The sequence below is a fragment of the Varanus komodoensis genome, unplaced genomic scaffold, assembly GCF_004798865.1.
Source record: "Varanus komodoensis strain SLA01 unplaced genomic scaffold, ASM479886v1 scaffold88, whole genome shotgun sequence".
Taxonomy (NCBI): domain Eukaryota; kingdom Metazoa; phylum Chordata; class Lepidosauria; order Squamata; family Varanidae; genus Varanus; species Varanus komodoensis.
The window spans coordinates 1,209,776-1,225,255 of NW_025336576.1; the positions used below are offsets into that span (position 1 = coordinate 1,209,776).

At 59.5% G+C, this 15,480-nt stretch overlaps 1 protein-coding gene across 1 annotated transcript in view; it reads right to left on the reverse strand.

The window, feature by feature from the left end:
* LOC123016771 (low molecular weight neuronal intermediate filament-like) overlaps window positions 1-15,480 on the reverse strand; it is a 20,457-nt gene extending 4,977 nt beyond the window's left edge. Inside the window, exons 1-5 of the mRNA XM_044417371.1 lie at window positions 15,373-15,480; window positions 3,792-4,056; window positions 1,541-1,674; window positions 502-560; window positions 30-36 (exon numbers count right to left, since the gene is read on the reverse strand). Of these exons, the coding sequence (XP_044273306.1) occupies window positions 30-36; window positions 502-560; window positions 1,541-1,674; window positions 3,792-4,056; window positions 15,373-15,480 (573 nt within the window). The remainder of the gene's footprint in view (window positions 1-29; window positions 37-501; window positions 561-1,540; window positions 1,675-3,791; window positions 4,057-15,372) is intronic.

Below are 15,480 nucleotides of genomic sequence, written 5' to 3' on the forward strand. Positions count from 1 at the left end.
ATCAATGCTCCCTTCTAGAAAGAACGGACCTGCAGCCTGGGGGGGGGAGGGGGAGGGGAGAGCTCGAGTGCGGCTGCATCAGCGCCCCCCCACCTGTTCATTACTGGGTGGGGGCTGGGCAAGGAATTTCAAGGTTATCGAAGGACCGCGTGTTCCTCTCTGGGGGGGGGGGGGGGGGGGGCGTCCCGGCAAGGCCTTTCCGTGTGGCTGCCCTGCCCCCTTTGGGGAATTTTCGAGAGGCCCAGACCCCCGATACCATCTTCCACTAGTCCTCCTCCCACGTTTTTTCCTTCGACAAGACAAAGGGTATCAGGGAGGAAAAGGCAGGACATGATGCTGCCTGAGATGGGAGCATCCGGAGCACCTTCTCTTTGGAGGCCTCTTTGGAAGGAGCGGCTCTGGCTCCACGCAGCCCTTCCAAGAGCAGAGGGGAGGAGGCGGTTCTGGAGCACCGCGAAGAACGGCACGCACGGGGCTGGTGGGAAGGCACGCGGAACTCACAGAGCATCCTCGCGCTCCTGGAAACTGCAGCCCCGGCCCATCCGGAGGCCAGTCACGGCCTGGCGGAGAGAGCAGTGGGGTCATTAACAAATAGCGGGAGGGGGGGTTGTGCTGCACTCAGCCTCAGGTGGGAAAGAAATGCCCCCTCCCTGACCCGTCTTCTCGCTTTCTGTGGCTCGCCGCACTTCATTGCCTCGCTCCTCCGCACCTGGGCTGCCCTCCCCTACACGCTGCCCTGCTGCCCTGAGCCTCTCGGGGGCAGCCTGGGGGGCAGCTGTGCGCATCACCGGAGGCCCGTGGCCTAGGCCTGGGCAGCTCGGGACAGAGGGGCACTCGAGCGGCTTGGCCAGCTCTCCTGCAGAAGGGGTGAGCCCGGGTCTGGCCCGGGAGGAAGCTCCGACGCGCTGAGCTGGGACGTCTCTCCCTCCTGCTCCTGGGGCGGGCACCTTCCCACCTTGGAAGTGGGAGAGGGGCGGCAGAGGAACTCGGCGGAGGAGAACCTGCTCCGTGGGCAAACGGTTCATGCTCCAGCTGTGCAGGGGGAAAATCCAGCTCAAACTGCAGAACAGCTGCTGCCAGTCCGTGTGGACAGTGCTGAGCTCCAAGGGCCGCCTGGCCAGTCTGACCACGCAAGGGAAGCTGTGAGAACGGCTTCTGAAGGCACTGCAGAGGGCTGCAGGGAGGACCAGACGGCGTTCCAAGAGGTCAGCCTCTCCCTCTTGAGCAAGCAATTAGCTGCGTGGGCAGCGAGGCTGCGGCGGAGTCACGTCTTTCCTGCGCCCTCCACGGCCCGCCAGCGCTTTGGACTCTGCACAGGGCTGCCGCTTCTGGGGTCTTTGCTCCCGTGCCACCGGCCGTGATGCGACACAGGTCTAGCACACGAGACTCCGTCAGCAAGAGGCAAGCCGGGAGCACATTGCCTGCCTGGCTTGCACGTGCCAGTCGTGTCTGCAGGAGCCGGGCGCTTGAACTGTGCCCCCCTTTGGCTAGGAGGGCTGAATTGCCCCTTTGCTGCTCAGGAGGGAGTTGGAAAAGTCACCCGGTGGCCCAGGAAGATGTAGCCAGTTCCTCGATAGCACAGAAACTGCGCCCTGTTCCAGACTTGGGCGAGTTCGTCGTTCTCCTGCCTTGCGGCAGTTTGGTTCTCTCTGCTGAGCACAGCTGCTTTCTCACCTGCATTTGATGGTGTCCAGAGCCATCAGCCTGACAGCACGTGGGGGCGTGCCTGGTTTTGCATGTTTTCTGTCTTCCCACTTCTCTGACACCTCATGTCCCCACCTCGTGTCAGAAGGAATTCACCTTTCTTCTGTGGAAAGGCCACCGAGCTTCTGTTCTAAGAATGGCAATGATCGCGATCATGGTTTTGATGATGCGTATCCTGCTTCAGAACCAAGGATCAACATGGCTTACAAATACAGAATGTATACTGATAATAACAAATCCTACGACTGCAGAAGCAAAATATTCATATCAGCATTAAACAAAGGATCCAGTCAAAGCTTGGTCAGATTCAACCGGTTTTGAGCAATGATTTGAGAAGGGAAAGGAAGGGAGCTTGTGGGGTTTCCCCAGGGAGAGAACTGTGGTGCCACCACAAAGGCGGCCCCTGCCTGGGACCTGCCCCAGTCAGGCTGTTTCTGAAGACGGAACCGGATGCACGTCCTCCGACAGCACTCAAAAACCTCGGCCAGGAACCTGGTCCGTGTGAAGGCAGCTCTCCAGCTGTTGGGGGGTTTACAGCTGACCATGTTAAAGAGAAGAGGAAGTGGACATGCAGGGCAAAACAACAACAACAACAACATTAAACTGGCTGTCGCAGAGACTGGCTCTGAAAGCGCTGAAGAGGGTGCCTTCCGAGAGGGAGCCCAGGGGCTCTTTCCACACTTTGCTGAATGCCTAACCGGGGAGGTGTGATCACAAGGGACACGTGTCCAACACACGCCTTGCCAGGGGGTTGGGACTGACCAAGACCCAACCAGGTTGTGGTTCTCCTCCGCCGAGTTCCTCTGCCGCCCCTCTCCCACTTCCAAGGTGGGAAGGTGCCCGCCCCAGGAGCAGGAGGGAGAGACGTCCCAGCTCAGCGCGTCGGAGCTTCCTCCCGGGCCAGGCCCGGGCTCACCCCTTCTGCAGGAGAGCTGGCCAAGCCGCTCGAGTGCCCCTCTGTCCCGAGCTGCCCAGGCCTAGGCCACGGGCCTCCGGTGATGCGCACGGCTGCCCCCCAGGCTGCCCCCGAGAGTGGGTGGCTCAGGGCAGCAGGGCAGCGTGTAGGGGAGGGCAGCCCAGGTGCGGAGGAGCGAGGCAATGAAGTGCGGCGAGCCACAGAAAGCGAGAAGACGGGTCAGGGAGGGAGCATTTCTTTCCCACCTGAGGCTGAGTGCAGCACAACCTCCCCCCCCAGCCCCCCATTTGTTAATGACCCCACTGCTTCTGTGAAAATAACTCCGCTTTACACCCTGCCAGGGCTTCTGGTTGATATCATACAGAAAGGAATAAGAGCTTGTCCCCCATCACGAAATGAGGATTCCTCCCTTTGGAGGGGACTCAGATCTGGCGGAGTTCCTTGCAGCGCTGCCACGGAAGGCTTTTCATGATTCAAGGGTGCTTTTTGCTCAGCAACAGCACCTCATCTGTGAGTGGCGCTGTCACACTGACCCGCAATTAGGGCTCATATAGTCAGTTTCTTGCGAGGGCAATTAGGTTTATTTACAATTAAACACATGGATCCATGGGTGCCCAAGGAAGGAACCCCCAACGCTACTTCCATCAGGGTTATTTATTTATTTAGAACTTCTGTATGCTGTTCCATCGCATAGCCTCGGGACGGCTTACATAAAATACATAAACACAATACAAATAATATAGGGTTGTATAGAATACACAAAAGGGGAATGAATACAGTACTCAGGAAGGTGATTGGATGCTCTGATATGGATAGGAAGGTGATTGGATACACGTCACAGCACCATCAAGAAAAGGGACATTTCACTCTAATTAATACCTTTGACAGGCCTTCTAAATTCAAGTTGCCTTGAACAGGCTGGCCAAGTTAAGTAAACAGAAAGGTGGCACGTGTGAACGTGCAGGGCTAGGGAGGCACTCTGGCAAGCCGCTAAAACGCAGCACTTGCACTTTGACAGTTGCCCTCTAACGGAGGAGTGGGGTCATCTGGCCTTCACCACCAGCCACGGCGGGAGGCATCTTCTGATGCGTGTATGGCAAGGCAGAGGGGCAGGATGGCAAAGTTTGCTTTTCTGAGTACTGCGCCTCCAGAGAGCGCAGGCCTCACTCACTCCACGTCTCCACCGGGTGTGGCTCCTCTTTGTCTCCTGGAGAGCTGCTGTGCGGTCGGCTCGGGGCCCGGGGCCGGCCGGCCTGAGACGGAGAGGCACTTCTGCCTGCCACACTGCCGTGGATCATGTGGAGGGCGTCTTCCAGGTGGCTGGCGGCTACCTCAGGGCCTGGGCCTTCCCCTGGGCAGAGGCGGCTGAGCCGGGGTTCACGGTAGGCGGCAGCGGGGGACCGGGGGACTGAGCCGTGCGAATCCTCAGCACAGCGCTGTGCGGGGACGCAGGGAGAGGCAGGCAGGGCTCCTTCGCTGGGTGCCGCCTGCTGAGCGAAGGGGCTGGTGGGAGCCCACGCAGCTGAGCCCGTGGGGTGGGCATCAGCCGCACCTGGGAAATCCTGGGGAGCCGAGCCCCAGAGCGGGGGTGGGTCATGGCAGAAACACGTAGAAGCCCCGCGCTTGGTTTTTCTCCCCATGAAAAGTGTTGCGAAGGGCGAAGCTACCTGTGGGCAGCAGACACTCGCAGACGAGGTTTCTTTCCTGCTTTGGGAAGGTTAAGCAGATGCACACAAAACAGTGTTTTCTTTTTAATGGCTGCAAGTATGTGGACTTCTGAAAGCCGATGCACCTGCCCTGATTCCAGCAAACCGCGAGCAGCTGAGAGGTGTGCTAAAGGGCTTGTTGCCTGGCAACTTCTGCACTGCCCGGGATTGGGGGCTCTTCCCCCGCGAGCTGCAGCTGACCCCCCCCCCCCCGAGCCTGGGGCGCTGCAGTGCCCCTTTCAGTGCCTCGGTGCTGCTTGCGCATCCACATTGGTGGGCAGGACCAAGCCAAACGCAGGCCGGGGTTCCTCCCTTCAGCAGGCCAGTGTGGGGCTCTTCATTTTTTAATCACTTGTTAAAGGTACGGCAAAGTACTTTTCCACTGGGGGAAAAAACGCTCGAGTGCAAATTCAGAGAGGGACTTCATAAAAATAATCATGATTATTAAAAAATAATCCAAGGACTGCTCCAGTCGCCTCCGACCTGGTGTGGTCCGGGGGTCCCAGACCACAGTTCCTATCATCCCACTGGCTTAATCTCTTTCCATGCGCTCTCAGTTCTTCTGGCAGAGGGTTGAAACCGTTCCGAGAGCTCCATGCCAGCGAACGGGATAGAAACGCCCAAGTACATGTGCACATACACCCCCAGGCACAACAAATGACTAGAATCCCCTATTGGAGGTGTCAGAATCCCGGAATCTCAATTTGAGATGAGGAAATAAAACTCGGGGTTGTAGGAAAGATCAGTTGTTATGAACCTCCGCGTCTTTATTGTCTATCCCAGGTTCCCGCGGTTGACTCACGATAATGCATTACCGACCCAGCAGAGATGAACTCGCTGCAAAGCTTCAATACCATTACAGGGCATTTATAGGCACACAGGTACAGGGCAATTGATGACAGAATGCAGAGATTCCAATGAGATTCTGAGGTCATCACATACGGAACAGATAAAGAAATGTCAGTCCATCACACTGTAACAATGAGATTAGTATTGACACTTTAGTTGAGGAACTTGAACCCATCTCCAGGTCTGCTCAGACTTGCAAATTCAAGCCACTAGACACTATTAATGATAAGCTCAGACCCTTATCTCGACTCTAGACATTCTGCATGATCAGGGCACATGAAGCCCTCTGGGCTGTCAAAAGATTATTGTAAACTAAATTCCAACAATGACTATTTACAATGGATATTTGGGCTAAAATGGCCTGACTGCTGTAGCTTACAGCTAAAGGTGAGAGAAAGGAGCAGGGAATGAATGTCATTTTAAACCATGATAGCTTGGTTTTGAGAAGGAAGACAGGATTTGATCCCACAATGCAAAGGCACACAGGAGTAATGCTTTTCAGACAGGATTTACCCAAATTTTCCCAACAGAGGTTACCAGCCTTTCAAGACTTTACAGCAGTTTGTCCCACAAATGAGAGAGAGAGAGAGAGAGAGAGAGAGCACGTGCGCGCATATGTGCGATGTGGGGGGGGGGTTGTCTTCACTGCCTCCAAAAGCTAAACATTTGTCTGCAAAATTTGCTGCTATTTCATGGCTGAGCATCAGTCACCTTGAGAGACGTTGCTGACGCCACCTAAACTGAATGCTGTTATAATCACTCCTTCCTTTCCGTCGGAAGAGAAAAATATTCCAGGCTTGCAGAGCGTTCTTTTTAAAACTTTATTGCAATGAAGGGAACCGAAAAGAATGGTTTCCTTCCCATCCTTCTGTTCACCTGAGCACATGTTCACCCCCCCCGCCCTTTGAACCCTGCGCCCGGCCGCCTGTTCCCTCCTCCGTTCCCCGAATTGGCTAATGGGGTACTCGGAGGTTACCCTCTTTCCGCCCACCTGCTCCGCGCTGCCCCAGCACCGGCCCTTCTTCCCAATCCAGCCCTGCCCCGGTGCGCTGCAAGAGGCTCATCTTGTTCTGTCCGGCTTGTCAATAAACCATCAGGAAGTATTTGGCCCTCCTGCCTACCTGCCTGCTTCCCCACACCTTGTGCTACCTGATTTTGGCCCCTCCCCTCCTTTGGGCTAAGTACTTTTCTTTGTTACCCTTTCAGATCTCTTTACTCCCTTGTTTCAGATCATCCTTTCACACTATCAACGCTGACGTCGACGTCTCGGGGTCACCCAAACTGGCGGAAAGGGGCACACAGGCCCCCGGATTCCCAAGATCCGGCTCCAGGATCCATCCCGGCCCCCCGCCCCCGCCATGGGGAAGAAGTGAATCCCTCTCAACCGCCCGATCGGGGGCGCTCGTTGGAGCGCGGCGCCCTCTGCTGGTTACCCGAGGAAACTTCCCTTGCTGCTGTGCATTTCGCTCATGGGCCGAGGGTACCGGCGATGGGCCGAGTCTTTTAATTCTGGGCCGTGCTCTGCTCCGTTTCTGCAAGGCACGGGATCTCCCATTCCTCCAGCAGATAGTCCCATTCAGGGAGGCATCGCATGGATCATGACTAGAGAGCTTCCGAATGCGATGCAGCAGCAGCTTGGAGCTGCCAGACTGACGCCAAGGAAACGGGACTATAGAACGGATCTGGGAATAAACCCTGGAGTAGAATCGCAGCACCATAGCTTTGGAAGGGGCCAGAGGGCTGCCAGGTCCAGCCCCTGCTCAGTGCAGGACTCCAAGGTGAAGCATCCCTCACAGGCTGTCCCGCTGCATCCCAAAAGCCTCCTGTTTGAGAGCCCGCCACCTCCCCAGGTCTTGGGGTCCGCTGCCTGCTGTAACCGTCAGGAACTTCTGCCCGAGGTCCACGCCTCGCTTCCTGCAGCCTGAGGCCGGGATGCAGTGCAGAAAGGCGCTTCAAGGCAACTGGCCAGAAGGTCAGCTGCGCATTTTTTAACTGCCACTGGCTTCCGAACGCACAACCAATAACCATGCTCCCCAGCTGGTGCTTTTGTGAGTGGCCATGAGCCTATTTGGCGTATAGCTAAGCTCTGAAGCAGTGGCCAGAGATTGCGGGGGGGGGGGGGGCTGCATCATGTTTCTATATAGGCCCAATAGGCTTTACAATATGGGTCTGGTGCTATGGAGGCTTTTCAGCTCTCTCGTAACTTTAATTTAATGCGTCCTGTTCGCACTTCCTGCCAGTTTCTTGCTTCCTACTGATTGCAGCTGGAGGATCACTGCTGAAATGCCATTTGAAGAGCTTCTCTTAATAGCCCCAGTATCTGTTCGCGCAGAGGGAGAGACTGGGTTTTGTTTTGCATTTTTTATTTAGAATAGCAAAATTACTTTTTTAAATTAAACTCTTTAAAGTACAGGGTTCTCTCTTCCTTTTAAGATGGTCCCTCTTTCTTCCCTTCATCATCTCATTTATTTTCCAGCTTTTCCTTGAAACGAAAGGGACATTTCTCCTGGCATTACAGCTTCTCATGGGTGACCGTCCTTGCCTTGGTGAGGTCTGCACGCATCCCATGCTGGAATCGGAGTATCACACCCATCATGCACCTCTGCGATGTGTGGAGCCAGGCGCAGGGGAGCGCAGCTGCTGCAGGCCGAGAGCTCGCGGATGTCGTGCAAGCCTTCCGGCGTTTCCCCAGCGTGGCCAGGCCTTTCGGCGGAAAGCCCCCGGAGCCCTCGCCCAGGAGAGGCTGCGTGCTGAGGCTTCGCCTGGCGGCAGGCCCCCCCGCCAGCTCCCCCGCCCCATGGTGCTCCCTGGATTCCGCGGGCCAAAAACAAGAGCCCGCGATGGAGATGGGCGCTCCTCCACGGCACAGGGTGCTGCGGCTCTCCGCTTGTCTGCAGCGCCTGCCTGCGCCCCGGGGCACGCCCCCCCCCCGCCCGGGAGGCCCGACCGGCTGCGCGCTCACTGTGCGGCCACCGGGAAGGCGCTCCGGAGCAGAGCTGTGGCACCTCGGAGTCCAGCACTGGCTCCTGCGCGGGCAGGGAGGCTGGGATGCCAGGAAAAGACGAGCGAGTGGCACAGCCATCCCCCGATGGCCGGGTTTCTCTGCAGAAGCCCGACTGGCGCTGAAAGTCTCCAAGAGGGTCCAGAAGATGCCCAAATCCTGCTCGTTTGTGTGCACTTTAAAGTGGCCCAGATAGAAAGCGGGATGGCAGCTGGATATTACAGCAGCAAAAATCATGCAGAAGAATTGCAAAACTTTACGGTCAGCAATGAAGAAATCACAGCTGTGAAAGATTTTCATACCTTGGCTCAATCATCAAGTCTAATGGAAAATGCAGCCAAGAAATTTGAAGAAGACTGAGACTCGGAAGGGCAACCATGAAGGTCGGTTCTTTGGAGACCAAGGCCAAGATCTTCCACATGCTTGTATTCCTGATCACTGTGGATGGGTATGAAAGCTGGATGGCAAGAAGACCGATGTGCTTGAAACAGGGTGCTGGAGGAGAGCTTTGTGAATGTCCTGGGCCAACAGAAAGAGAAACAAGGGAGTCCAGAATTTGCCCTGGAAGCAAAAAGACAAAACTGTTGTATTTCAGGGCTCAGACACCTCAGGACTCATTCAGGAAGGCATCCATGCTGGGGAAAGCCAAAGGCAGAAAAAAGACAAGCCCCCGGAGGAGATGGATGGGCCACAAACCGGAGCAGGGCTGTCTGTGCAAACTAAAAATCGCCCCACGACTGCGGGCTTTTTCGTCTCAGCTAAAGTTGGCCTACAGCCACGCTTCCCAATGTGTCCGTGCCCTGAGAGACAAAAGCGAAGTGAGAGGGCTTTCCCTTACCCGTGGCTTTGGCCTTGCGCTGGGACCTTTTCCTGTGTGTGCCTGGGATGGGAGCTGCATCTGGATCAAGCGCTTCCCATGCAGCTACCCCACCTCCTCCAAGGAATTTAGTGGAAGGCCGAGGCGCTGCCGCCTGCCATCCGGAGCCCGCCATCCTTCTCCACCGTGCCGCCATCTCTTTCCTTACTTCAGGAAACGTCACAGGCTGAGGTGTGGCAGCCACAGGTGGCGCTTTCCGTGTGTGCCAGCGCTGGGAGCGCTCTGTTGGAGAGTCCCCGGGGTGGGAGGTGACCCAGGCAGCGTCTTGCTTGGGTTTTGTTCCATGAAGGCGGTGGAGCGGGGCCGGTAAGTCAAGAGGGCAGCTCCAGCGGTGAAGGAAGGCCATTCTAGCACTTGGCTGCAGGGAGTCTGCAGAACAGTCTGCTGAAGAGGCCATCTCTGCAGACCGAAATCCAGCGGCCAGCCGGGTCTGAGAAGCGCCGCCCGGCTCGCCCCAGCCGGTGCCGAGGGGCACAGCGCCGGCAGCCCTCCTTTGCGTCAGGCCACCCTGCAGCTGGGACGGCACCTGACCACGTGGCTCCTTAATAGTTAGTTGCCAGCTCCAGAGCAACAAGCCAACTTGTGCCCTGCCCAGAAATTAAATGAGGGCGGTGACCAGCGAAATCTTGCAGGCCGTCCACTGGCTGTTTGCAGTGGCCTCACAGACCTTGCAGATAGCCAAGCTGGTCTGTGTGCCAGCAGGCCGCCTGGTTGCAGAAACCGGCTCGGACACAACCTGCCAGGTGCAAGAGTTTGCTCCTTTCGCTGGGAACCGGCTTCAGCCGGAAGGCTCCAGGCTGCTTTGGTCCCCGGGAACATTCAGGGAGAGCGTGAACCGAATCGGGAACTGCAGCTTGGTGGATTCCAAAGGGTGGCCAGGATGCAGCCCGCAGACCACTGCTCTGTCCTGGCCATCCCAGCCTGTTCCTCCTGGCCCCGAGCCTCTTCCCCTTCCCGGTCCTGTTGCCGGGAAAGCCCCGATGGCAGCCACCGCAAGGATGAGCACGTTCAGTCAGAAAAGACCCCTTTCGTCTTGGACCGCAGCACTTTGATGAAAGATCACCCAGGCCCCCTGCAGTTACTCGTGACGTGGTGCTCCTGGGCACTGGACTCCCCGCCAGCCACAAGATCACAGCCCACGGACAGGCACTTGTACAACCTGCTAGTCACGTACGCCAATGCAGGGCGTTAGGTTTCCAGATCATCCTAGTCCAAGAGCATCCGGGTGCCTCTAGGCACGACACGATGCTCTAAACCGATCAGACATGCTGGCGACAGCAGCACGGGAAGCATGCCTGATTGCCTTATTGACCTGTCAATTGAGTAGACCCCTTTATTTATTTATTTTCAATTTATACCCTGCCTTTTTCCTACCAAGGGCTCAAGGCAGCTTACCTCATTCTCCTCCTCCATCTTGTCCCCACAACAACCACCCTGCGAGGCAGGCTGGGCTGAGAGCCTGTGACTGGCCCAGAGTCACCCAGTGGGCTCCATGGCCGAGCGGGGACCCGAACCCGGATCGCCCGAGTCCCAGTCCCGCGCTCTAACCACTACGCCACCCTGGCTCTCCCTTTGCAGTTTGGATCCTGCTTAAACATGCAAATGTGTCCGATGGAGGAGCCATTCAGGAAACCTGGTCTGACAGCCACACTCCGCAGGCCGGGTGCTGGCCTCTGCGGTCCCTTCAGAAGCACACGGGCACCGCTGTCGCAGCCCTTCTGCAGCGGGTGGGTGCGCAGGCGTTCCTTGCTGAGCGTCAGCCCACGGCAGCCTCAGTCCAGCTAAGAATTCCGTCTTCCCAAAGCAACAGCAGCCCTCAACAGTACCCTGGCTTGGAATTGGGGTGCTTTCTGAAAAAGGGGTGCAGTTTTGATTTTTAACACAAAAGCACATATAAGCAACCCTTTTCTGCCAGGGTTTATCTGAATTTTCCCCACACCCGGCAGCAGGGAGGCCTCGGAGCTGGGCCAGCGGGCACCTGCCTGGGGCAGCCTGCAGGGGTCTCTTCTCCAGTGGCACCTCGGAAGGGGAAGAGGTTGCTGGACAGAAGGTCCTCCCGACGAGGTTGCAGCCAGAACAAAACAACAAGAAGCGGCACCCAGAGAGTGACTCAATCCTGCGGGGGTGGCGGCCTGGGGGGGGCACACTGACTGGAGAAACACCTTTGTGTGTAAACAGTGCCGCTCCTGGCGGCAACAGGCCTGGGAGACGGGTTGCGTTATGCCGCCTCTTGCGCCACCCCCCGCATCCAGCGTGATGCAACCCGCTGCATGGGCAGGGGGCAGGAAGGAAAGCAGGGCTGTCTCGGGCCGGACCTGAGCGGTTTCTCGGAACGGCCGTGATGTCCCAAGCCGCTTCTGACCTTCCTCGCCCCACTGGCCATCTTGCTCACAGGAGGGGCGCCACAGGGGAATGGGGGGGGGGGGGCATGGGGCCTGGCCGAGCTCCCGCATCCACCTTTCCGCAGCAGCCAGCCTCGGGGGGGGGGGGCTGCAAGCAGGACGGGGGGCCTCCCCATTTCTGAAACTCGTTTAGAAGTGGGTGCCTTTGAAGACCATCGGTGACCCTGGTGGAGCCGTCACGCCCCGCTCAGTCCAGTCGTCCTCCTCCTCTGGCTGTGGGAGGGTGATCTGGGGGCAGAGAGCGACTGCCAGCCCTATTGCCGGTCCCGCTCCACTGGCCCGAAGCTGCCTCGTGTGCCCCACGGAGCCTCCATGTTCCCTGTCCCTGCGCCTCCCGCGAGTAGCCGCTGTGGGGACCTGTGTCACACTCCCTGCCCGAAAAATGCTTAGTGGGTGCTGGGAATTGTAGTCCCACGCATAGGGAGGGCTCCGGGGTGCAGGTCACTGTGCCTGCGGGAGCGGCAGCTGTTCTGGCTCCCTCCCACGGCTGCCTCGCCTTGCGGCGCTCGGAACGCAGGCGAAGGACAAACCGCAGGTGCCCCAGGGCGCCCTGCCCGAACCAGGGCCTGCGAGGAGGACGTGTGTCCTGGCGTCACCTCTGCCCTCACCTGGCCTCCTGGGAGGCAGTTCCCCGCGCTGGGCTCTGAGGCAACGTGCCCGCCCGCCTTTGAGCGCCCCCAACTCCGCACCCCCCCCGTTCCTGTTGTGCCCCCACTGGCCCAACGGGAGCTGAACTGGGGGGAGAAGCTTGCCGAAGAGCTCATAACGTGCCGTTCCTGCGCGTCAGGAAACCATTCCCTTGAGTCCTTCCAGGCACTGCCAGCCCCAGCGCCACCTTTGGCTCCTCACATGTCTTTTCCGGAAAGAAAAAAGAGGGAGGTTGTGAGGGGAAAACACGGGCAGGGCCACGAGGGAGCGGCTCCATCCATCCTCTCGTGCGGCACGGCGACCGAGGGCTGCTCGGCCGGAGTCTTTGACTGCACCACACGCCCATGGCTGCTGCTTCCGGATTGTTGTGGGATTAAGATGTGGCATGTGGAACTGCCGGCATGCACCGCATCTCACTCCAGCTTCTGCTGCCATAGCCAGATAACGCTCTGCTCGGTTGCAGAAAGGCATGGCAAGCCACACCACAAGCGCCTCGTGCAGAGGAGGGGCAGGATGTGCCGTGAGCTTAGCTGGCTGGAATGGTGGCCTCATGCCAGGCCGAATGGCCAGCTCTGCATATGCCTGGCAGGGAGCATCCAAATGGGGAGGGGGGGCAAGATGCCCTCGTGTTTCATGTTCCAGGAATGTTCCCCAGGCATGGGGCAGGAGGGCTCTTGGCTTTGCTGCGTGTGCCGTGGGGGGGACCACATTCCATCCAGCCGTTTGTCCGCCCATCTGTCGGCCCCCTGGGCCACATCGCCCTCTGACTGATGCCTTGAAACAGCTGTGGCGTACGTACAGATACCGTGGTGGAGGGCCCCCCTGGCAGGAGGCTGTGCGCAGGAGGGAGGGTGCTGCCGTGCAGCGAAAACGCAACCTGGTGGGTGGGGGCAGATGGGAAGATGACGGGGGTGGGATGCAGTGCGTGCCGATGCCGCGTGCCAGAGCTGTGCCAGCGACAGCACCGACAGAGGCCTCCCGGCTGGATCGGCCTTTCCTGCACTGGGGAAGCCGGTCTCCCCCTCCGTGGTCCCTGATCCACGGCGCGGCTTTGCAATGTGTCCAAAGTGCCTGCAGCCATCCTTAATTTGTTGTGTTGGGGGCGGTCTGTGCACCATGAAGCCAAACAACTGCGAGGGGCCTGCGAGGGACCCTGGGGCGAGCACGCCCCTCACTGCTGCAAACATGAGCCCCTCCAGGGGCTCTTCTGAGATCAGGAATCCCTGTGGGATTCCCTGGGCCGCGACCAGCGTGGCCGGTGGCCTCCGCCTCGCCTCGCCTTGCAGTCGGCTGGTGCTGGTGCTGGTGCTGGTGCTGGTGCTGGCGGCTCCGGAGGAGAGCCTGGCTCGGCCCGCATGTCCCGCCCCGGCCCTGCTGCGGCTGCTGCGTGCGCGCGCTGATACAGATGCACCTCGGAGGGACCTGCACAGCTCAGTCACCGGAACATCAGCACTCCTGCACTCCTGCCCCATTCGGTGCCCCGCAAGTAGCTCGGGTCAGGCGGCATAATTTTGCCCCCCAATTAGTCCCAAAAAAACCTGTGAGGTGGGCTAGCGGGGGCTCCATGGTTTTGCGGGGCAGGGGTCAACCGTGGCCTCTCTTTCTGGCCTGGCAAGCTAAAGCAAACTGTTCCCCAGTGCCTGCCATCACCAGCCAGCAGCCCTATGCAGCAGGCTGGGTGGGGATGATGGGGCTCGGAGTCCCCCTCGGAAAGGCACCGCATGGGGAAGGCCGTGCAAGCAGGGCCACGTGGGGGTGGGGGCAGATCTGGGTTGCCTTCCCCGAGCCGCTCTGGGTCTCCTGTAAGCAAAATCTGACCAGCAGCCCCAGGATACACCTGAGGGGCCGACATCCGAGGGCTCCCCTCCCCGCCCGGAAAAGGAGCGAGGCGCGGGGCTGCCCAGACTCGCCTCGGCTCGCATCTCGCGGCGGATCTGCCCGGGCAGCTCCAGGCGGCCGCGGTGAGCCCAGGGCCGAGGCAGGAGGTGCGTGGGGGAAAAGGCGGGTGGGCTGCCGCCCCGTGCCCCGGCCCCACCTGCCCGCCCAGGCCCCGGCTCCTCCTGGCGGGCGGCGATCCCCCGAGGGCAGCCGGGCCTCCCGGAGGATCGCCTCGCCGCCGAGAGGGGCAGGGGCGCTGCGGGTCGAGGCGGGCGCGGAGGGGCGTTTGGACAGCGGGCAGCTGAAGCGGGAGCCCCAGCGAAGGGCCCTGTGGGCGCGCGCGCACCCGGCGGCGGTGGATGCCGCCCCGCCCCGCCCCCCTCAGAGGAGGCTGATCCCGGTGGAGCCTGTCCTGCAGGGAATAGTGTGTGTCGGGGGGGGGGGGGCGCCGCCGCATTGGATCGGGCAACACGCCTCGGGCCAGTCCGCAGAGAGCGCCCAGCCCCTTGGCACCTCCTCGTGCCCCCACTGCCCCCGTCAAGCCCCAGGGATCCCCCTCGCCCCCGGCTGTGCGCTCGCAGGAAAGGGACCGCGCGGCTGGGGCGGCACTGGAGCAAAAGCTGCAGGGAGAACTCGGAAGGAAGGGGCGCTGGGCCAGGAAGGGGGGCCCTGCAGTTATCCATCTGCTGGGCCGGTGTTTCCGGCATTTCCCTTCTTCTCTTGGCCGAAACCAGGGAGCTGCTTGGCTCTGCAAATTCAAATGTGGCAACGGAGCGGCCACATTATGGGAGGAGCCGCTCTCTGTACATTTGCCTGTTTCTCGGCACTAGTGATGGCGTATCGATTAGGTGATTCATAGATGCTTGGTATAGGGGTTCAATCAAGCCTCCACGTTCAGTTCCAGTCTATCCCCGGTCCCAGGGGACAAGGAATGAAGTGCAAGGGCCTGCAAGAGCTGCTCTGGGGCTCCTTGGCCGATGTCCCGGCCTCCGCTGGGAGCCTCCGTGCTGGCAAAAATAGCACCCGCACCGGCTCTTTGCCGAGTCCGCACCCCGTTGGGTGCTGCCCAGCTGATCCCAGAGCGCACCGTCCCGCGGGCTGCGTCATCGCCAGGGGCTCGGCCAGGCGGGTTGGAGGGATGTTGGTTGGAATGTAAAAATAAATAAAGGCAGGAAACCAAAGCCCTACTTATGTCTCATTATCCTTCAGAGAGGAAACACCTTAGTGACTCAGGCGGCCTCGTGCATCATGGGAGCTGCTCCCAAAGCAGGCAACTGAGGGGAAACCCAGGACGTGCTGGCGTCTTGTCTCCCTTCGGATTGGATCGCGTTGGCCAAACTCGCTGGCCCGGCCCGGCCCCTCCCTGCCCTGCCCTGCCCCGGAAGGCTGACCTTGCTGCTCTGGGGGGGGGATGCGGCCTTCCCCGCCTGGTGCCCTCCGACGCGGCCAGGCGTGGCCGTGGGCCCCAGAGCCACGAGGCCCAAGCTCTGGCGAAGCAT